Raw genomic sequence first — 22,125 nt, 5'->3', positions numbered from 1 at the left:
CAGATTTATTTGCATGTCCCAGAATTGTGCTGGTTTCATATTCATTCCCAAACTGTTTACATATAAAGATATCAGAGTGTTTCAAGATGCTCCTGTGAGCTCAGCCATTCATTTAATTCCACGAGGCTCTCAGTTTTTTCCTTGTGTTTTTGCTGGTCTTGCTACGAGTCTTCTCAGGCGTCTTTTCCCTTGGTCTCATGTGGAACATGAACTCCAGGGGGCATCAAGTGTCTCTTTGTAAGGCACGGTGTGTGACTTTGTTCTGGTTCAGTCATGGTGTATGATGCACTGGTTGAACTGTGTCCCCAGCCTCCTGTCTCATGTGCACCTGCACATCCTCATTTATTTAAATTGGGACGTGGTTTTAGGTGCCTTTGCTGCCCTTTGGGGTCTAGAACACAGGTCAGGGTTGGTGACAGATATGCCCTCCTTTGCCTTTAATTGAATCTACACTTTCTCTTCAGGTTTTCAAAGAGACCAAGCAGAAGAGAGTATGTATTTTAGAACTGAGCAGCACTTTCCTACCTCAATGCAACCGGCAAAAACTCCTAGAATATATCCTGAGTTTTGTGGTGCTGTAGGTAACTTATGGCACCTCTGGCAAGTGAAGGGCTGGAGATGAGTCCCTTGCAGGCTCCAGCATTTGTCCTGAGAGTTGCAGGTGCCTTCGCGTGGCCGGGCCTGCCCTGCCCTGAGGTGACCTGGAAGACAAGTGCCTTCTCCCCTTTGTGGACCTGTGATCTTCCCAACTCTGAGACACAGCGGCCTATGGATAACACTCGGGGGGCCCTCAGCCTCTGTTGCAACTCATAATCAGTAGATTACTAGATGAAATCTCAATAAATTATTTTGGAGTTTATTAAAGATTTACATTTTAAGTACAACTTTTAAGGACTAATTTACTGTGATGGAAACAGAAATGTAGTTGTATTCTAGAACTGAATGTTGTATAGTATACATAAATAGTGGAGTAATTCATTCGTATATTTTCTGATTAATTGTTAATGCTTCCCTTAAAAATAATTGTCATCCATTCACTCTTTTTGGCTTTACCTTTGTCAGTAGTAACTAAATTTGAAATGGGAGCCCTTTCATCCCAAGTGCTTTACAGATGAGTGGGATGCGGTACATCATACCCAGGTATCACTGTGCTGTCCTCTGAGGTCAGATTTAGAAAACGTGTTAAGAGCTACATGAAAACAGACAATATTAGTTTAGGTCAGGAACTGAGATAATGCGATCAAATAGCCAACATCAGGAATTAAATTTAGCTGGCAAAATACAAGGTAAACTTGGCCAGAAAACTGGCACTGAAAACTTGTGCTCACATAAAAAAGTGCCATTGAGTTTCAAATGACCAGCAAGTATTTAAAAACTTCTCCTGTTTTATGTCTGCACCCCTTCCCACCTCTCACAGGTATAGCTGTTTTTTCTAAAATCTCCAGCCAAATAGCACCTGCACTGAGTTGATTAGCTCAGCCTGATGGGCTCTGTTAGTGCACGGTGCTCTGGCTGCAGACTCCCGACCCAGGGCTTTCATGTATGCACACAGGTCGGATACTGCTGCCAGTGTGGGTGGCTGGTACTTACTCGAGTTTGCAGTGTTTGAACTGTGCAGTATCTGCATGTCCTTACTTCTGGGTGAATAGCATTATGGATTTTTACCTTTGAGAAAAAAACATGGTTTATATGCCTAAACCCTCTCATGCCTCATAGAGGCAAATAATTAATTATGAAAAATTGTCTGTTTATAATGGGTAGGTGCCTTTTTGTGAGCAGGGAGCATAATTAATTGTGATAATTATGGTGATTTCTTAAAGATCATGTAATGTTAAAAATTTTCCTAACCATTTATTGTCCCTTATTTCCATGATATTATGAAACTATGAGTTTTTTCTGATGAGTGTTGCATAGATTCTTTGGATTTAGTATAAAAATACTGCAAATTAAGTTTGTACTTTCCTGAGCTTGGATTTTAAACACTAATAGTATTTCATGAGTATGTGTGCATTGGGAGAGGGAGGGGTATTGGTGGATAGTTCACATTCTGTGAAATAATCTTGTTTGAGAGTCAGCAATAATACTAATGCTGTGTGATCTTCCACCGTTCTCCAATTCTGTACATAAATATATCTCTCCTTTATCTTGTAGGAACTCACGTACCATTAAGTCAGTCACTATAGCAACTGGTGTGGCATGAAATGCCACCTTTTCACCTTCAATTTACTGAGTAGAATAGAGGAACACTTCTGGCTGCACTTGGGGACTACCCAGGGAATCTGTTCATTCCCTTGGATGGTCCTTCTCTGGGGAATCAAACACTTCACAAGTCTCTTCTTTTCCTATCCTCTAAATTGTAATTCAAGGATCATTCAACTTCTCTGTTAGTTGGCTGGAAAGTCCAGGTGGAGACTGGCTTTCCAGTGGATATTGCTGCTCTGCCTGTCACTTTTGCAAAGAGCTGTTGCTTTACCAGCTTGAGCAGAGAAACTATGGCTTCTCTTGCTTTACTTTCCCTTTTATTTGGTTTGTTTTCAAGAAATTTGATCAAATGCTTTGGGGAATGCAATTTGCTAGCTCTCTTGCCACTTAACTCACTGTGAGGATAAACATGCATGCTTTTGTAATTAACTGGTGCTTTGAAAACCTTTTTTAAGGAAGAAAAATCTCAACCAAAGTTATGCTCATCCAGAGAAGCTGACCCTTAAGTTAATTTTAGCACAGCTCATTCTTTAGTGCCTCATTACTGGGGAAAAAAGATCACAATAAGGCTTCCAGATAGCTCTGTTTTGCTAATAGACACGTTCTCATTGTTTTCCAACAACGGATGGCTTCCAAGTAAGGTTAAACCAACTAGGTGCTTGTAAATAATTTATTACAGTTTACTGTATTGCATTTCTGTGAAACTGAAATGCATGCCCTTCAGGGGAAGACTGTGAGTCAAGTTTAAAAACAAATAACCCAGTAACAAGCAATATGAAACTTCACCCTGTTTTTAAAAAAATAACAATGTCCTAAGAAATTCAGAAGACAGGAAGGAATTTGCATTGTCTTAAAATTCTAACAAAATGACAAAAATGTGTGTTAAGTGTAAAAAACTAGGAACTGAGAAGGCACTGCATCATCTTCTTCAGACCTCTAAGTCTCACGGAGTCACGAGGGTGAGTAGAGAAAATATGTCCTAGGATGGCAGCGAATGGAAGCTCCGACTGTGGAGTTTCCTGCAACCTGGAGGGGCGAGGGCAGTGCCCGTAGAGTTCCTTGTCTTCTGAGGACCCTGGGAGATGTGCCTCGGTGTTTTTTAGCAAGTGTTGCTGGCAAACCGTTCGATCGTGGAAACTTGTGCTGCACCCGAGCACGGTAAGGGCTTGGCCCCCAGCAGTCTGTTGAACCTGGCATTTCCCAAACTCTTTTGACCTCAGGACCTTTTCCCCCTCTGGGACACCTCTGAACCTCTCACTAGTATCCTATGGAAAACATTTGGGAAAACACTACGTTAGGCAGTTCTATAAGGAGACAAAACACTGACGAACAGATGGCACCGAGGCCGAATTCGCATGCATTTTGTACCACCAAATGTTGAGATGAATGATGGGTATTTCCTCCCCTGGAAAGAATAAGCACAGAAAAATTGTAACATAGGTGGCCAGAGCTCTTTCCTTTGATGGGAAGATGAACTGTCAATGACTGGCTTTTTTACTGAAAGTAGCAGAATTAATACAAGGATTAATTGTGGGAAATGATCAGGGTTTTAATTCAGATCTAGAAGAAAACATCGCACAACTGAATGCAGATTTTTACCCGTAGATAGTTCCAGTATTTAGAAATGTAGAACCTATTGAGGTTTATAAGACTTACTATGGGATGTAAATCTGTTTTTTAAAATACTCTTTTTAGGAACCTGGAGTTGCCACCTGGCATTTTAATTTAATATGAACTAATGATTGCTTTGAAAGAGACTCTTCACTTTATTTCTAAACAGTTAAAGGGCTAAATGTCTTGATGGAAGGGGTTAAAGTATTGCCTGTTGTACAAAGAAATGCTAGATTGTTGTAAAAAGAATTGCTATAAAGTATTGTAAAGTAACGCTGAGTGATTTTGTGAGTGAAACTTGGACATGTTGATTGATTGTCATGCCTGATAATGTATTGTGAGAAGCACAGAAATGTAGTTTTGTTTTAATAAACCAAAAAAAAATGAACCTTATTTTTGATGTCTTGGCTTTGTAGTTAAACGTTCCCCATGCAATTCATTATCCACATTCTTCTTGTTTGACTTTACATAAAACTTTATTAATGTTTACAGATCTAATCTGACATAAATTTATGAGCCCACAATTCATGATTTTATTAACCAAGATCTCTTCACATCTGATCGACACTTGGAAATAGAGATATCTACCTCTTCTTAGCTGTGGCTTACCTTTTATTTGGTAAATTTCACATCATATATTTTTGGGGTTTCTACAAAGATTCTATTAAGCTTGGTGCTTCTTATCATAAGTTCATAAAAATCACACTGAAGTGTTTTTCTCACTTCATAATTAGTTGGTGAAAATATTTTTTTTGACAAATAAGAAAAGTATTTCTTTGATCATAGCACAGATCTTTTGTGGATCCTTTGAAAACACAGCTTGCCCTGTAAGTGTATTCTCTGAAAATGCTGGTGAACATGTGCCTGATGGTGGTGTTCCTGCCCTTTGGTGTGTGCCCAGCTGTGGAATGGACTAATGCCCGAGGCCACCTCTCCAGCCAGCCCTTGGCTCTGACTTTGTCTTTACCCCTTCTCATTTCCTGTGTGAGCTGCTGCTGTGACTGCCCTCACCCTTTGGTGGTCATTCTCTCCTTGGTATTAGCAACTCTTGGCTGCTATCATAAGTTACCTTTTCATAAATAAATTCTTTAACTTTTATAGCCTCATGGATATTAATTTTGAAGCCGAATCTCTGGATGATTAGCTTATTTTAGTCCTCACTTAGTCTCTTTTTTAAACCTTTGTCATCTTCTACATGCCTCACTAATAAATTGCTAACATACCTTTTGGACAACCCAGGTATATCTTTGCAGTTTCTGTCCACGACATTTCTAATGTGGATACGGCTTCTTTAGTTTTCGTGTTATCGTGTTCCCTGTTATCCTCCCTCTGTCTGCCCTTTGGACTGTGACTCCTCTCCTCCAGATTCTTCTTGCCTCCCTTCCCTTGCCAGACAGTCTTAGTGTTACCCTGCCAGCCTGCTGACATTTTTTTTTTTGAATTTCAGTTTTATCTGAAAATACCCACCTTTTGCTTATTGGTGTAACTATGTGTGGATCAAGTCTATTGCCATAAGTTTCCAGGTCATTTCTTTCTTGCCAGCTGTCAGCTCATGCCTTTTGGCCTAGGAAATAGAGGCAAGAAGGAGCAAGTCCAAGATACCAGGAGATTGAAGGCGATCCACAGGGGAGAAAAGGTTGACCTCGTCATCTGGCTTAAGTATGATTAGAGACAGGTAAGTCTTTGATGAGGACCATTGGGCCATGTTCAGCCAGGCCATGGCAGCAGTCAACCTTTGATGTCTGACTCATTGCCACGTTAAAGTTAAGGTTGATACAAGTAAGAGTTGGCCACTATCAGTGGGCTTGGTGCCAGTGTAAGAGCTACCTATGATGTGATGAAATGATTAGAACCAACTGAATCTCCAACTCAGGAGAAGACACAAGAAAGGCTCAGGAAAATAAAGTTCATTTCACTCACACATGCTAGAGACGGGGGGCACAGACATACCATGTGGGGTCACATGGAAAGGCACCAGGGTGGCTTGGGGACAGAAGACAAGAGCAAGAAGTAGCTTTAGACCTGGGCCTTTATTGGGGTTTCTGTGGGCAAGGCAGGGTAAACAGGTCAGGATTTCAGTTTGAAGCATTTTGATGGTTCCAAATTTCGGTTGAGTTGGAGATTCCAGGTGTACATGGAGGAGCTGTGGCTCTGGGATAATGTTTCAGAGGAATGCTCCGGGCTGGGTCTTTTGCTGTCTCTAAGAATTGGCTAACTTCAGAGGAATGGTTTCTCATCCAGACAGAAATGATTTTATGATGACAAAAAAAATCACAGAACAGAAAATATAGCTCTGGAAAGGACGGAAGGCACCACCAGTATTCTGCCCCCAAATTTTACAGAGAGAACTGCCCACGCTCACACCATAGGTAGGTAGAATTGAGACCCCCCACTTCAGTGAACGTTACTGAAGCGAGCAAAACGATCAGCTCCATCTAGTGAAGGAAAGAGCGACCATGAGTTTACGTGGAGCTGGCAGAGTCCCTAAACAAGTGCTCGATACAATCTGTCTAGGACTTCCCTGTTCCCTGTAGGTTGGTACTATGCACCCTGCACCCGTCAATCTCCCGCTCTGGGATTTGTACCATGAGCCCCATGTTACAAATGGCGAAAGGGAGACTCTGGTGAAGTAGTTCAGAGAAGATCTCTGCCAAGGCAGAGCTCAACTTTGTTCTTGATCATTGTGGCGCCTTCCCTCCTGAGGTTTGCAAACTCTGCCTTTGTCCTAGAACCAGAGGCAGAGGCACAGGAGGTTAACCGGAGGGTGGAAAGTACCGCATCGCCACAAGATGGGAACGAAGAGTGAAGAATGGAAGCCAGGAAATTTGCCGAGTCCCTCTGAGACTGGTGAGCAGGAGACAGCCTTTGAGGTTGGAAAGCGCTAGAATGTGCTGCTGTTCCTATTGTTGTAGCATAGAACCCAACTTGGCAATCCTTAGCATATGCCAGGTACCATGTGGCTCACTTGGTGGTCCTCAACAACCCCCAAAGGAAACTCTATGCTAGCAGTGACTCAAGGTCATGCTGTTCGCAAGCACTGTGACTGTTTGCAAACAAAATCTTCAACCCTGGGTTTTTGCAAAGCCTCAGTGGAGGTAATTAGTGTCCCTGCTGGGTCCACATCTGAGAGAAAAATCATGTGACATTGAAACCCAGTCTGGACGTGGCACATATTTGGGAGGTGTGGAGCCCAAAGCAGGTTTCTCTGGGTTTTGAAGACTCCCGCCGTGTGCGCTGGATTGGAAAATGCAGTTGTCTCCGGTGGCCAGTGACAGAGGTAGCAGTGCCACCCTGCCCTCCCACACTGGGCGGCCGCCTTGGTGGCCCCTGTGTCTGCAGTCAGGAGATAGCCTTCTCCTCCAAGGCACCAAATGAAAAAGCCCTAGGCCTGCAGCATGGGATGGCCGTGGTGTCAACAGGGTCACAACTACATAATGCTTCCCATCCACACGCTGCGGGCCATCATTCACAGAGAATGGCTTTCCTCTCTGGATCAGAAATTTCTTCAGACTGTCTTGCAGGAGGCTCCAGCCTCATTAATTTTCCCCTGTGGAGGTTCCCTTTTATGGCAGCCACAAAAGAGGTGAATTAATTTGGAAAGTATGTCTAAAATGGACAATGGAACACAATCACTGTTTTTGGTCAGGATGAAACCATCTTTACTGCCAATACCTTTGCATTTGAATGTTTTCCTATAAGAATTCATCGTGCTTCTCTACCATTGGCCCAGGAGAGTCAGCTTATATCATGTGCCCATGGTTGCTGTTTTAATTCAGTTTTGTTGACAATAAAATCTTGTTAGCACCCACAAAGGTTGGGAGAGCAACTGTCAGAAAGGGCATTTGGGTCCCATGGCACTGTGAGGAGCCAGCACATGGTGGACACTGAATATGGGGTTACTGTAGTGAGGTTGAGCACCCGGAGACAGGAGTCGCCACACATCAGATGCATTCCTGAAGAGCTGTATTCAACTGTATTCAAATTACCAAATAATTTTAAAGGACTAAATGTTGTGCTATTTAATGTAACTCCCTGGCAAGTTCTTTGGTGATATGAAACTCTTCGAGTCTGTAAATGAAAGTAGACAATTGGTTATGCGGCACGAGCTTGATCTCTTCCTTTTGTAAATTAGGGCTCAGACAGTGGCCTAACACCTGTCATGGGGAGTGTCGGGAAAACCAACTGAGCCAGAGAAGGTGCTTTGAAAGTGTAATTTATTCTCTAAGTGTAAAGATGGGCTTCTGACATTGTATTGGGCTTTTGTAGTAGATTCTGAAGCGTTCTACCTGTTTGCGCTTGGCTACCCTGGGCCAGAGTACCTGATACCTGTCACCTGTGGCCACCCCTCTTCCTGTGTCTGCCTGCTGATATGGATGTTTTCAGACTCTGCCCAAATGATTGAGGACCCATAATCCATGGTGACCCTCCACCAGTGAGGGGGTGGGGACCAGGGATGAACAGCCCAGCTCCTTTGCCCCTCAGTGGAGCAATTTGGAGGGTTAGTTGGGACTAAGCTCTTGTTTCCTATCAATGGCCCACTCATTACCACCCCTTTCTTGGTTCCCTGTTCTGTGTCTCCCTTTCCGGTGCCCTGCTGGGCCTTCTGATATCAAATGCACATAGATGACTTGCAGGCAAACTCTGGTCTCTGGAGCTGCTTTTAGGGGAACTCAAGACAGTCCTCATGACTATTCATTAGACTAGATGCTGATCTACAAAGCCATGTCAAGAGCTATCATTTCCACAGCTGTTAAAGCTGTTCAGCTGGACTTCACATCTGGATGTGCTGTCACACCAGGTTGCAGAGCAATGAGAGCAAGCAAGTGAGCGAGAGAGAGAGAGAGAGAGAGAGAGAGAGAGAGAGAGAGACCCCTCAATCCCCTCACTGCAGCTTGAGATCTCTGTTAGAAGAATATCTGTGGACATTGACCTGGTTTCTTTGCTGGCCCCAGTGAGAAAGACCCACCTTCAGGGATAGTGATGTTAAAATCGGGTGTTTAATGTCCAGGGAGTGTTACTGCTATCAACAACCAACACTGACAGTCAGAACTGAGCAAGGGAGACAACACAAAGGGGATGCCTGGCCCTCACCGTGGAGCAGCACTCCCAGGCCACACAGGACCACAGCCCAGCAGAGGTCTCTAACAACAGTGTAGTTGGTTGAGGCTTTGGGAGCTCGGGTTTGATGGAGGGTCTCATGGCAAAGAATCTTTGAGTCTTAAAGGAAGGGCTAGAACAGAGAGTAGGACAGGAATCCTTTCAAATTCTTACCTGACAGTTCAACAAAACCATTACAGGTGAATAAGCAAGACCAGCTGGTGGCCACACAAACCAGTGACCTGGAGGCTCCGGCAGACCTGCCTAGCTTGGTAATGTGAATTTTCAAAGAAATGGAGTCAGTGTTTAAGCTGTCAGAAGAATTTTCTATAAAATTCTAGCTCTTGTTAAAGCTACTAGAAGACCTGGCAGCAGCTGGTCTGCATCCTGCCTGGATTAAGGGTGGGGCACGTGCCTTTTCCCTTTGCCCCATTTGCACCTGCCCTAGTGTCCTTGGCATGAAGGCCAAGGTCAAGGATCATCTAATCACTGGTCTTGTAGAGTTGTGTCTTGTTTTTCAAAATAGAGAGGAATGCCTCTAAATGCTTGTCTTTGCTTAACTTAGGAGAAAGGAAGTCATTTGAGTCTGTAGATGGGCAGTCTATTTTCCTCAGGAGAGAAGTAACAACAGTAAGCACAAATTAATTGCTAGTCATTAAGGTAACAGCTATATAGGCAGGTTCAACCACTTTCCATTTTACAGATGAAGAAACTGAGGCAGGAAGGTCTCCGGAAACTCCTCAGGGTCTCCAGTGAAGCTGGGAGCTGGTGCCCCAACCCACTCTCCTCCTATCAAACCCAGGGTTTCCTTGAACTTCTGCTGGATGTTTGGATTCCATGATGTTGGTGTGTGCTAAGTCCCATTTGGGAGGGGCAGGGAGAGAGGAAAGGACAGTGATGTGCTGAGAAGTAGGACTTTATTACTTTATTATCACCAAATAAATAAATAAATAAGGAAAGTCCCTTCCCAGTACCTGTGGTCTGCCTTGGGAGCTAAATGCACCCAACCCAGGACAAAGGGGCAGGGGGCAGGCTGGGGTCCACCAGCACACTAAGTTTTGAATGACGAGGTCTAGCGCTGGGTGTGCGACAGTGACCTTTCTACAGTGGCTCCAGGCAGAACTTTGTTCTCATGACTGCTGCCCCAGTGTGTATCACTTTGCTATTCAGCATCAGACTCGGGTTAAGGCTGAGGGTTCAGTTTCCGGTGCACTGAAGAGTCCTGTGCACTTGCGTGGGTCCTTGGTTCACTACCTCCACCTTATGGGGGATGTGGCACCGGCTGGGCACACCGTAAATGCTTTCTGCGCTCAGAGTTCTGCCTCCAGATGTCCCAGAGAAGTTACTGCAGGAGCCTCTGCGTTTTCTACCTCTGCCTGTTCACTCCTTCCTCGACCAGCGCTATCCAAGCCACTGTGTCATCAGGGCCACCCGAATACAGGATTAGGCTGCGGGGCTTTCCACACTCCCCAGTCTTTTTGAAGGTCGTGAATTTCCAGATGCAAACGGGCTTCCATCAGGCCCCATCAGTACCAGGAAGCAGGGTGGGGCACGCTGCGCTTTCCGGCTCTGCCCACTAGGTGACGCTGGGACTTCATTAAGTGGTTCTGGACCCAGGACTGGGGTGGTGGGAGGCGAGCGTGGCCGCAGTTCCCGGACCTCGGGACTAGGGGGAGCGACTCCAGGGATGCTCCTTAGCCAGGCGGCTCATCACGAGCGCTGGAATGAGAACTCGGGATGGTTTCTTCAGTGAAGGAAAGGGAAGGAAAGAGAGACGGGACAGAGGAGGGGTTGGGTATAAGGGTCTGCAGTGGGCGTGGCTCAGGCAGCCCAAGGTTCAATGGGACAGGTGCAGTCCCTTAGCTGCCTGGCATCTGCTCTCTTAGGAGCAATTAGAAATGCTTGCAGGGGCTGCAGAGTGAGGCGTGAGGGTATCGCTTTTCTGCTTTGCTCTCCATTCAGTGGTGCCCTGGGCACTCCAAGCCCACTTGGTCTTCACTGGGCGCAGGGTCTCTTTTACTGCCCTTTATGGTCCACCTGGATCCCTGTTCACTTTTGAAAAGTGGGATGCTAATGACCTCAGGAGTCAAATAGTGCACAGTCCTACTTTCTTGTATAGGAGTAAGTAAGTGCCTCTCCCGTCATCTAGAAATGCCTCCTTGCTGCCTCTTGTCACCTTATGGGAGCTCCACTCCCAACAAAAACTTGCCCAGCTGTAAACCGACTTCCTTCTGACGAGGCTACAGAATGATCAGACTTAAAATTAGCACGTACAGTGTAAATTGCACACACAAGAGAGATCAACAGAGTGAACTGGGGAGGACCACAGAGAGAATGTGTAACTTCGTGTCTGGGATCTGTGAGAAGACTGGGGACACTGAGGAGGGGTAGGGGAGGGACCCCGGGACTGGTGGCAAGAGTCCTGTGTTCCAGTTGTGGTGTAGTCCTGGACCTGCCTGGGACTCTTGGCTCACAGCAAAGGGGAGAGACCCTGCGGCGGGAGCTCAGGAGGCGCCTAGGATAAACGGCGTTCCATCCACTAGAGGGCGCCAGCGCCCTGCAATGCGGCCGGAGTTGCTGGAGGGGCTTCATAGTGTGAGAGGCTTGCGGTGTCTCGGGGACCTCCCAAGTGCCATCATTACCTGGAATCTATCGCATTGCAGCCCCAGAAGCTCCTTCCCTGTGCAACTCAAATGTGGCTGCTGTTTCCTTGGGCATCTCAAAAACCAGCTCTGCTCTGACCCCCCCCCCCCCACTGCCAGCCTGACCTCTGGGGGAGCCAGGAGGGGGGACCTCTGGTTAGGCAGGGCCTGGGGACTTTGGTTCTGTAGCCCCGTCTGCCTGCAGGAGCCTGTGTGTCTCTATGGCCTCCTCCCTGAAGGTCAGGTTTCCTGGGGGAAGAAAGTGTGGTTGTCATGGGCACATTTGTTCCTTTCTGTCCCCTCTGGGTCTGGAGCAATCCAGTCAGTTGGAACTCACTGAATCCACTGGGCCTGTTTTCCAGAACCAGGAAACCAACCCAGGAAGCTGGCCGTGCTCCCAGCTTCCTGTGCCCTTCCCCCAGGCTGTTCTGGCCCAGGACAGGGGAAGGTTTCTGTCCCACCCTGGCCCTGGGCTGTGGTCCCCCAAGAAGCTCCCTGGAGGAGCCCCCAATAGCTGCTGCGAGCCTCTGTCCAGACCCTGTTCAGCCACAAGCCTTCCTGGCCTCTCCCTGGGTCCTGCTGAGCCTGTGTGCCCGTGGGTCCAGGGAGGTGTTGACAGTGGCAGGCGTTCTGCAGGGACGGAGGCAACCTCTGCATGGGGCTGACCCGGGCATGGGCTGCACCAAGTTCTCTCCAGGGGCTGTGGCCTGCCAGGCGGTTGTGGAACCTCATTGCCAGGCTGAATTTCCTTCTCCAGCAGGTAGGGTCCGCCTCTCCTCCTGCAGCCAGAGGAGGCAGCTTCCTTGCTGGCTCCTCATCGAGTGAGTTGGCTTGTCTGAATGTTGATATATTGTTTTGAATGGCGTTGTGGGTGATTTCCATCACAAGAGCCTCAGAGACGAAGTTGTCCAGAGCCTGAGGTCCCTGTGCAGAGTGGGGTGGAACTGCAGGGCGCCTAATGGAGAGGGGAGACCAGCAGAGTTGACATGGTGGTGCCTCAAAGCTGAGGACAGTGGTGTGTGCTGCAGAAGCTGCTTCAGGCTAGGATTTGGGGCATTTCCCTTGGGGCAGGCCACAGCCCCATGTGATGAGGATAGACAGAGGACTGGTGTCCCAACAAGGAGTTTGAAACCAGTGGGCAGCAGCCAAGGGTTGGATTTCCATTCAATCTGTATCTGGGTGTGTCATGAATAAGTGTGATTTATAGAGGAGGGGAGGCTCAGAGAGGCTGATATTCTTGGCAGAACCACACAGCAAAGCAGAGACGGAATGAGGCTCAGAAGCCAGATTTTTGCAGCATATCTTTGATTTTTTTCTTCTGTAAATAGGACACCAAAGATCTGGAGGTCCAGAGTTCATTCATTCAGCTAAATAATATTTACTGAGAGCTTAGTGCATGCTAGGTTCTGGGAACAGCTTGGAGAGTCATAGGGGATATCCAGGCAATGTGGGAAGTGGAGGCAGAGTGTCAGGGTGACTCAGAGGAGAGGCCTACTTCTACCAGGTGGGAGATCAAGTAAGCACATATTAAGAAGCAAATACATTAAAGACATAACAGGGATGGAGCCCTTACTAGACCCTAGTCCCTGCAAAACAAGATCCCTTACTTCTGAGAAGACTGAGGGAGAGCCAGGAGGGTTCTGGAGCCCCCAGGTGGTCACTGGCGGAGCTGGGCGTCTCCTGGGCAGAGGCCTTTTGTTTTTCCTTTAAAAAATTCCTGTTTATCATGGAAAATTCCAAACATGTATAAAAGTGGAGAGGAGCCACCCCGCTATCCTTCAGCTCCCGCAATTGCCACCTTAGGGCCAATTTTGTTCCAGCTATCCCCTCCTTTCCCACCCTGGATTGTTTCACAGCAGATCTCCCACAGAATATCATTTCATTCATAAATATTTCAGCAGGCAGCCCTAAAGGATAATGACTCTTAAAAAAAAACAACATAATTATCACAGTCCTATTATCACACCTAAAAAACATCAACTGCAATTCCAGCCAGTGTTCCAAGTTCAATTGCCTTCATTTTTTTTTTTTTTTAAGTTGGTTTTTCCAAGTTGGGTTCCAAATTAGAGCCACACATTGCATGCAGTTCGGTCTTCTAAGTTTCTCTGTAGCTGTCATTTCTCTCCCCCTCCTTTTCATCTCTTGCCATGTTTTTGTTCAAAACATGTGGTCCTCTCTTTGTGGCTTCCCATACCTGGGGCTTGCAGTTGGCATCCCTGGGTCCTAACATGTTCCTCTGTACCCTGTATTTTCTGTAACCTGGAGTGTGACTGAAGGTTTGAACAGATTCAGATTGGAGTTTCTGTGGTGCAGCATTTTGAAAGCCGAATCAAAAAGCAGCTTGCGGAGCGTCCTGTGTGCTAGTGTCTGTGTGTGCACCCACCTGCCTGTGCCCACCGGCTGGCTACCCCTGTGTCCTCTGAGCGCTTCCTAAAGCCTGTGCTCCCCAGTGGCCACAGGCTCCTCTTCCAGGCTTCTTGTTAAAGAGCAGGCAAGGAGCAAATAGAAAGTGTCCCCCTTGTGGAAGGACGTCCTCCTAGATGCTGTTGGAAGAAGCCTTCAGCTGGGATGAATTCTTATTTTTTCCCCCATTCATTTATTTGTTTATTCTACATTCACTCAGATATTTGTTTTTAATTTATTTAATTTTATTTATTCTAATTAGTTACATAGGACAGCAGAATGCAATTCAATTCATATTACACACGTAGAGCACAGTTTTTCCTTTCTCTGGTTGTGGGATGGAATTCTTGTTGGTGCCTCCTTCGGGCTCCTCCTGCTGCCTCTTTCTGTAGCAGGATGAGTCTCTGCTTCTACTCAGAAGTTCCCGGGGTCTGGCATGGAAACTACACTGACAAGAGTTTACCTGAGTGCCGACCAGTGCTCCCCCAGGCATGCCTCTGAAACAGGGCGAGTGCTGGGGACCATCTGGAGTATGGGTTTGTGTTCAAGTCCTGCGGCTGCCTGTGTCTCTCTGAATGGGTGGGAACCACCGTGTAAGCCAAACACTGAGACGGAAGGTGTCACCTGCAAAGTGGAGAAGGAGGCCAGGAGGCTCGACCTCTAAGACACTTGTCCTGGCACGGGAAATGTCTGCTCTGAGTCCAAGCAACTGGGGAGCATTCTTGGCCCCTCCTCTGTATCCCTCCCATCCAACCCATGGCCCCTCGTGTCTATGTGAGCCCCCAAACAGATCTCAAATCCACATCCTTCTCTCCACCTCTTCCGGCCAGCCCCAGCCTTCACTTGCTCCCCCTGCCCTCCCCTCCTCCTGCGTTCTCTCTCCCCACATGGATCCCCTCCTCACACTGCTGCCAGAATCCTACTCTTAAAACATCCATCCCATCCCACTCAGTCCCTACCTAAGATGCTACAGGAGGTGGAACAGAATTGCCCTAATATTTGCATCTGCCCAGAACCTCAGAATGTGATCTTATTTGGAAATAAGGTTCTTTGCTGATATAATTAAGACAGGCACAGAGGGAGGAGAAAGCCACATGACGAACCAGACAGTGATCGGCACGGTGCATTGGTAAGCCCACGAATGAAGGGATTATGTCAACCACTGTGAAGGGATGCAGAGGATTCTGCCTAGAGACTTCAGAGGGAGCAGAGCCCTCTGCATGCCTTGTTTTCAGACTTTTAGCCTCTAGAACTGGGAGAGAAGGAGTCCCTGTGGCTCTAAGCCTCCAGTTGGTGTAGCTTGGCTTTGTTACGGCAGCTGCAGGACTTGAACACAAACCCTTAATAAATGACATTCAACCTTGGACCTAGGATGAACCCTAAAGCCATTTGTGTGGCCCACCAGGCTGAGCATGGTCCATGCCCTCTGTCCTATGGCTCCTGGGTCATGTTGTGTCAGGCCTTGTGCTTCTCTGCCCCACAATCATCCATGGTCCTCACTTTAGACATCAGTTTCCCTAAACAACCCCCTTCCCCATCCTGCTTTGATCAGAAATAGGGCCCCCTAGTATTCTCTCTTCTGCTATTCTATGTTTATCTCATTTTGTAGCATTTATTGCAAGTTACAATTTTGAATAAATTACAGGGCCTGTTCTCTTACCCAATCATGAGCTCTTTATGGACACACACATCAGGCTCTTAATACCATGTCTGGCACATAGTAGGTGCTTAATAAACCCTGAGTACATGAACTCCACATCCATACAAGTGAACATATTCCATGGGATGAGGCTGTGCAGAGGGTCAAACACAGGGTCAGTAGGGTGAGGGCAGGAGAAGGGGGCATGGTGTTGGGGGAGATCAACAATGAGTGGATAGGGTAGGACGGGCTGATGAGTGAGAGCACCCCAGCCCTGTGTTTCGTTGTTAATTTGGAGGTGCTGACTGCTTAGCACCGTGTGCCAGGTGACAGAGGCTGGCTCTGCTTGGCAATGAGGAGGGTCCTGAGTCTGAGCAGGAAAGGTGCTCAGCTCTCTGGGCTGTGATGGACATTTCTCAAACAGAGGCACATGATTGTGTTTGACAAGAGCCTCAGCCCCTTTGGGCCAGGGACTGTGATAAAGGACATCACCTAACAGCAGATATTTCACCACCGGCAGGACACCAGGTGTCAGCCGAGAAGGAACTGGGGAAGCATCTGCTCCAGCTGCCAGTGCACAGAGGGTCCACCCAGGCTGATGTGAGGCGACTTGCCCGGTGTCCACTGTTGGCACCCTCTGGGTGGCAGTGCAGGACAGAACCCAGCTCTCCTTGAATGGTCCCTACTTCCTCTGGTGCCCAAGCAGAGACCCAAAGCCAGCAGCCTGGCATTTAAGGAAGCTGATCTGTTCCAGCTTGTGCTTAAAGATCATAAAGGTGACAGGTCCATTTTATATAAAAGTTATCCTTTTTAAAGCTTTCTAGCTTTTTCAGCAACTTAGGCAATGCTGAATAGGTCACTGCTGTCCCTCTGCAGTCTCTGCTGCCCTTGGGGATCTTTGATGTCTGGGAGCTTGAGACAGACTAGGGGGTGCAGGGGGAAAGGACATTCAGGCAGGGAGGAGACCTCAGTTACCTGTACCGATTCCTATTTAGACTGTCTAAGCCATCCATGATGGGCCTTGAAACCCGACCTGAGTTGGGCATGCAGTTGGGGCTTCGTTAAGGCTGACTGAAGCCAGGGGTGGCTTGAGGGCACGAGGGTCAGCTGGTCCTTTTTGTAACTCGATGCATCTGCTGTACCTGGCTCAGGATGCAGCACCTCAGGGTCAGGAGGACTGGGAGTGCCTGTCCCACCCACCTGCCCAGCTGGAGCTCTCCTTTCCTCCCTGCCTTCACTGTCCTTGGACAGGAGCTCCCGCTTCATCTCCCTCCGCATCCCCAATGGCCCTGTCCTCCACCCCGGTGAGGCCTGACCACGTGCTGCAGTCCTCCTTGTCACGCATGCCATGGACCAGGGTTTGCCAAGCAACTTTGAAAAGGGTGTTACTTTTCAGCTGAAAATCACCCAAATGACGCCTGTCCTTGTCTCGACACTTCACACTGTTTGCCTTGCACTTGAGTAGAGTTCTGATGCCTCTCAGGGCCACAGATAGAGCCCACAGGTGTGGGTCCCTGACAACTCGCAGGGTCCTTCAGAGCCTGCCCCGGTTCCCTCACCAGACTCTGCCCCGTGTTCTGCTGCCAGCTGCTCGGCCCTGCCCGCGGTCCCTGCCCTCCTGCTTGCCCCACCGGGAGGCTGTCTCTGGGCCTCAGGTACAGCAACTCCTGGTTCTTCAAGTCTCAGCTTACCGGTGGCCTCCTCCGGGTGGTCCTCCTTGATCACCCTTGTAATGTGGTTCAGGCGGAGCTGACTGTGGCGCATGCGCCGTATGAGCTGACCGGCCTAACGTCTTTCATTTTTGGTCCCTTTTTGAAAAACGTCTGCGGCTGCTCCCAGCTCAGCCTCCTACTTGCTCTCTTCATGGAATTTTTTTTTTTTTCGCATTTAACAAATTTATTTATTTCCATATTTACTTTTTTGTCTCTCTTTCTATAAAAATGTAAATTCCCCGAGGGCCTTAATAGGCCACATTCCCAACTGTCTCTCGGTCCATGCCTGGGGGGCGCACATAGGAGGCCTCACTCGGTTATTATTTGTTGACCAAAAAGAGAAAAAAATAAATAAATGCACGATATTTTCCAATACTCTCCTTAGGACTGGTAGAGGAATTGCGGGTCAGATCAGGGTTTTTGGATCTTCTCTGTTTGGTCTGTTTGTTCCAAACACATAGATGGACCCCAGCCCTGGACCAGAAGGGTAGAGGTTACTGTGTATTTATTTATGTCACATCTTCCTTAAGGAAGGCACAGCTGGGCCCAGGCTCATCTTCTGTCTCTCTCCCATCCATACAGGCCTCCCGGGTAAGTTTTGGAGCATGAATGAATCGGTTACACCTGAGAAGAAACGCATAAACTTTTCTCTTGATGGTGAACAAGTGGAGGAGAGATGATCCCTGCACCCGGCATCGCGATCTAGTCCAGATACCATCCACTAGTCTTAGAAGTAGGTAGATTATGGGCTCTAGTTAGCTAACAGGGATTTATGGTGTGTTCTCTGGGATTTAGCTTCTTGGTCTGGAAATGGTTTCAAGGACAGAAGGAGCGCTGCACCATTCCATTCCTGGGGCTCTGGCTCATGTCAGATTTCCTGCATGAGACCAGCTGATTCTGCATCCCAGCTGGACCTGCTGAAGAACATTCTCTCCTGTATCTCCAATTCCTGGTCCTCAGTTCTGATTCAAGTTCTTCCACAAACATTTGCTTAGTGTCTTTGGCAGGATGTGTCACATCTCTGAGGCCCTGTCTCTAACTTCTGTTGGGAGCCTGACTCTGGTGGGGAGCCTGACTCTGGTGAGGTCCAGACGGGCCAGGGTCTGTCACCTGCCGCCTTGAGAGTGGCTCAGCCTCTTGCTGAGCTGGAACAGATTCCTGTGTGCAGTGTGGTCCTGCCGGGAAGGAGCAGGGGAACCAGCATCCTAAGTCCTGTCTTCAGAGTGCTGCCAAGAACTTCTGGATTATACAGGGTAGGACAGAAGGCACGACAGTGGGCATAGCCAAGCAGAATTGCCCAAACCACAGTCTTGAGGATCATCACCTCAGGTCCCGTCCTCTGAGGTCCTACTGGCTCCAGGGCAGATTGCTCTTGCTATGGTTGCAATTTGGTTCCCATCTTGGGATGATTATTCCTGCTTAACAGGGACAGCCTTGGTTCCCACTGTGGGGAGATCTGCCTGCAAGGTTCAATATTTCCACAATCTTGAAAATACCTTAGTTATTCTTATCTCGCTGTCTTCAGCCTTGAGGATGCATAAGCTAGGAGAAGCAAAATTTAGTACTAATCAACCTTTTATTAAAACCTGTTTTTCAACAAATACTCCTGAAATGATCTATGACTATGTGTAGAGTTGAGCAAGTATCTGACCCAAAGCTTAAGGTAGCAAAGGAGCTAGCCCCTGGCCCAGGGGAAGATATTGCTTTCAGCAAAAGCAGCCTCTAAGTTCCTGTTATAGGATCATATTTTTAAAATGCTCACTGATTTTTGTTATTGTCATTTCTTTTTCTCTCCTGTCCTTTCTTCTCCATTTCTGTGCTAGCAGGAAAGAGACAGAGAAGGAGCTCTGCAGATGGCTTTTGAATTTCAATAGCCTGGGCCCTTGGGGGACACAAAGGACTCCTATAAGATGAGAATTATTTTGTAAAACACAAGACTTCTGAGAGCAAGACTGTCCTTCTATTCCTACTATAAAAAGGTTCTCAGGGCTGCAGACAGGGAGGCTGTGTACACAGAGACCCAGATAGGGGCTGGTTTCCTGCTCCCCAGGCTGAGATCTGTGGGGTAGGAGGAGACTTATTCTGTTTTCCAGGGAGACAACAGGGCCTCTGAGAAGAAATGGCTTCTTAGTGGGTCTCTATAAGGAAAGCCCTGGACAGCCTTGGTTTACCCTCAACCCCAAATGAAAAGTGCAGCAGCTGATTCCAGGGGTCCATGAGGTCAAAAGGGGCCCAGAGGGAGGAGTGGGGATTCCTCAGCGTGACCTGTATGGGTTCAGGGGTATTAACATTGGGAGACCCTTTCTTCTCCTTGCCCCCCCCCCCACCAGAGCTCAGCATTATACTGGAATTCCTGAACCCCCTGGAAGACCTCAGGGGAAAAGGAGGGTGGACTTGGACCAGCTGATGCAATCCCACCACCCTGATCAGACGAAATGGAGTCTTTCCTCTTGGACGATGCTGATTTTGTTTGATGGCGGCAGAGCAGACTTGAGGTTGGGCCTGAGGTTGGGTCAAAGGGCATGGGGTTTTGAACAGATGAGAAAGTTGGTTTGGAATAAAAATGCAGAAGTAGAAAAGGAGTGAGAAAGGGAAAGAGTGAATAAGAGAGAAATAGAGATTAAGGGACCAATTCCCCAGCCCTCAGCAGCCCAGCTGGTGGGCAGAAGATGGGAAAGTGATGATCTACAGATCAGGTCCTGTTAACAAGGCTGATGGCAACTAGGAGAAGCCACCTGCAGCTGGCTTTGCAGAAAATCTGGCACCAGAGCATGAGGCTTCGAGTAATCTATCTCGGGAACCACTGAGCCATGAACTTGCTAAATGATGTCTGCTGGAGGCCTGCTCAGCTCCAGCTCAGCTGCACTGGTGGTGCAATCTGCAAATGGAAGGCCAGATGGGGCCAATAGTGGTGGTGGTGGACCCATGGTCCCTTCACAGTGAACACATGTTGCAGCAGATTCCTGGGTCTGCAGCTCCTGGGATGGTAGAACACATGCTGCTGGGATGCCCGAGACGTCAACAGGGGCCTCTGTTCACGCTGTGCCACCTCCTTCCTTCCAGTGTCCACCTTGCTCTAACCTGAGTCTCTTCTGATGGACCCTGCGTCTATTCTGCCCACCCACTCCCGCTGGCCAGCATGAGGCTGGTCCACTAGGAGCTGAGGTTGGTGGCATGGAAGGAGGTGAGAGGCATGGCATAGTGGGTGTAAGATTCTGGGTTCAGATGGATGTGGACTTGAGCTCTGGCTCCACTTTTCTCTGTGTGATTGTGAGCAAGTCATTTGAACCATTGTTTAAGTCTCGGTTTCCTACACTGCAAAGTGGGAGTTTCCATCTCAGACTGCCTTCGAGGATCACACAGGTGATATCATGTGAACAGGGTACACCTGGTACCCAGTGCTACTCAACAAGGCGAACTTCAACACCACGTGGGTCTTGCACAACCCTTGTCAAATAATGGCCCAGCACGGGGGGGACACAGGGCCCATGCTTCTCTTCCAGGTGGGGTCGAAGCTCTGTGAGTCCTGGGTGATCTCATCTTTCCCTGCTTTTCACCCCCTGGATTTGTGCTCTTTCCTCCTCCCAGGGCTGGCCTTGTGAAAGTCCCAGATGCAGGTGGTGGTGGAAGTGACTCTTCCCAGGCAGAGTCCCATTAGAGGATTCCACATTTCCTGAAGTCCTGCCCATCAGAGCCAGCCTGTTACCAATTACTGTATCTACTGGTACTTAAATGAGGGCAAATGGAAAGAATGGGGGCCGCTGAGACTGCTGGGTCTCATGGCTTGGAAGGTGTGAACCTTGTCGCTCACAGTGAACATTTTGGGGATGAGCTTTTCACCACACTCTCGCCTAGCACCCTCTCCTCAGGAGGCTTGTCACTCCCTCGAAGGCAGCATGTGGCATGAAGGTAGGAGTCCTCCATTATGCTTGCAAAGCCAACACTCTGTGCCTGTTTCTTATCTGTGAAATAAGGGAGTTAGAACCTGGGACCTCTGGGATTACTGTGCTACTACTTTACTGAACTTGAATGCTGGTAGGAGAAAAAAATTGAATCATCAAGATGGAGAGTATGCAACTCGGGGTGGTGGTGACCAATCAAAGCTGGTTGGTTTTTGAAATTACTTCCCTGGGAAAGAACCATTAGCAAGAGATGTGGCTCTGTGGGCCTCTAGGAAGGAGAGGGCTGAGAAATGATTCCTCTTTCATAATTCATTTTCATTCCAGAGATGTTCTGGATTGGGTGTACTTGCGTCTTTCTAAATGGCCCTCAGCCTGGGCTTCTCATTAGAGTTTCTGGGGAGCTTTTGAAAAATTTTGATGCCCGGGTCACACCTCAGAATCATTATGAAGGAATTTCTGGGAGGGGTGTGAGACATCCATACTTCGTAAAAATTGCCCTCGTGATGCCAATGTGTGGGTGAGGTGGAGAAGCAGAGCTCTAGACCAGCCCATCTCAAACTTCCATGGGCACAGGAGTCATTGGGGAATCTGGTGAAAGTAAAGATTTTGACTCGGGCTGTAGTGGGGCATGTCTATGGGTTCTTCTATGGGAAGCATCCCAGACCACACTGCAGAGGCTTGGATGGGGGGCTCAGCCACCTGGCGTCGCTGTCAGAACCTACAGCTGAGGCTGCAGATAGCCATCTGGGAAACTTCTCTGCCAACCCTCACCAGCAGAATGGGCCTGGGAAGTGTGGGTGCATTAGCTAGGGAAGGAGTAACCTTTACGTGCTTGTTCAACAGCTCATTGGTGGAGAGAGCGTTGGTTATGGAAAGGATTTTTAAAAACCCTGACTTGAATGTTCTATCTCAGGGGG

General features: G+C 47.9%; 1 protein-coding gene and 1 long non-coding RNA gene across 3 annotated transcripts in view; both read left to right on the top strand.

Moving 5' to 3' along the window:
* The window catches only part of GPAM (glycerol-3-phosphate acyltransferase, mitochondrial), a 35,113-nt gene extending 31,149 nt beyond the window's left edge, over positions 1-3,964 (top strand). For both annotated transcript variants that reach the window (XM_081268864.1, XM_081268865.1), the window contains exon 22: positions 465-3,964. In XM_081268864.1, coding sequence (XP_081124990.1) covers positions 465-581 — 117 coding nt within the window. In that variant the 3' untranslated portion in view covers positions 582-3,964. The remainder of the gene's footprint in view (positions 1-464) is intronic.
* An 8,221-nt stretch (positions 3,965-12,185) lies between these two features.
* Positions 12,186-22,125, top strand: part of LOC308634370 — a 184,881-nt gene continuing 174,941 nt past the window's right edge. The window contains exon 1 of the long non-coding RNA XR_014019008.1: positions 12,186-12,312. This is a non-coding gene — a long non-coding RNA (uncharacterized lncRNA). The remainder of the gene's footprint in view (positions 12,313-22,125) is intronic.

This window comes from Spermophilus citellus (genome assembly GCF_964194105.1).
Source record: "Spermophilus citellus genome assembly, chromosome: 15".
Taxonomy (NCBI): domain Eukaryota; kingdom Metazoa; phylum Chordata; class Mammalia; order Rodentia; family Sciuridae; genus Spermophilus; species Spermophilus citellus.
This window is presented reverse-complemented; position numbering and strand designations above follow the sequence as displayed.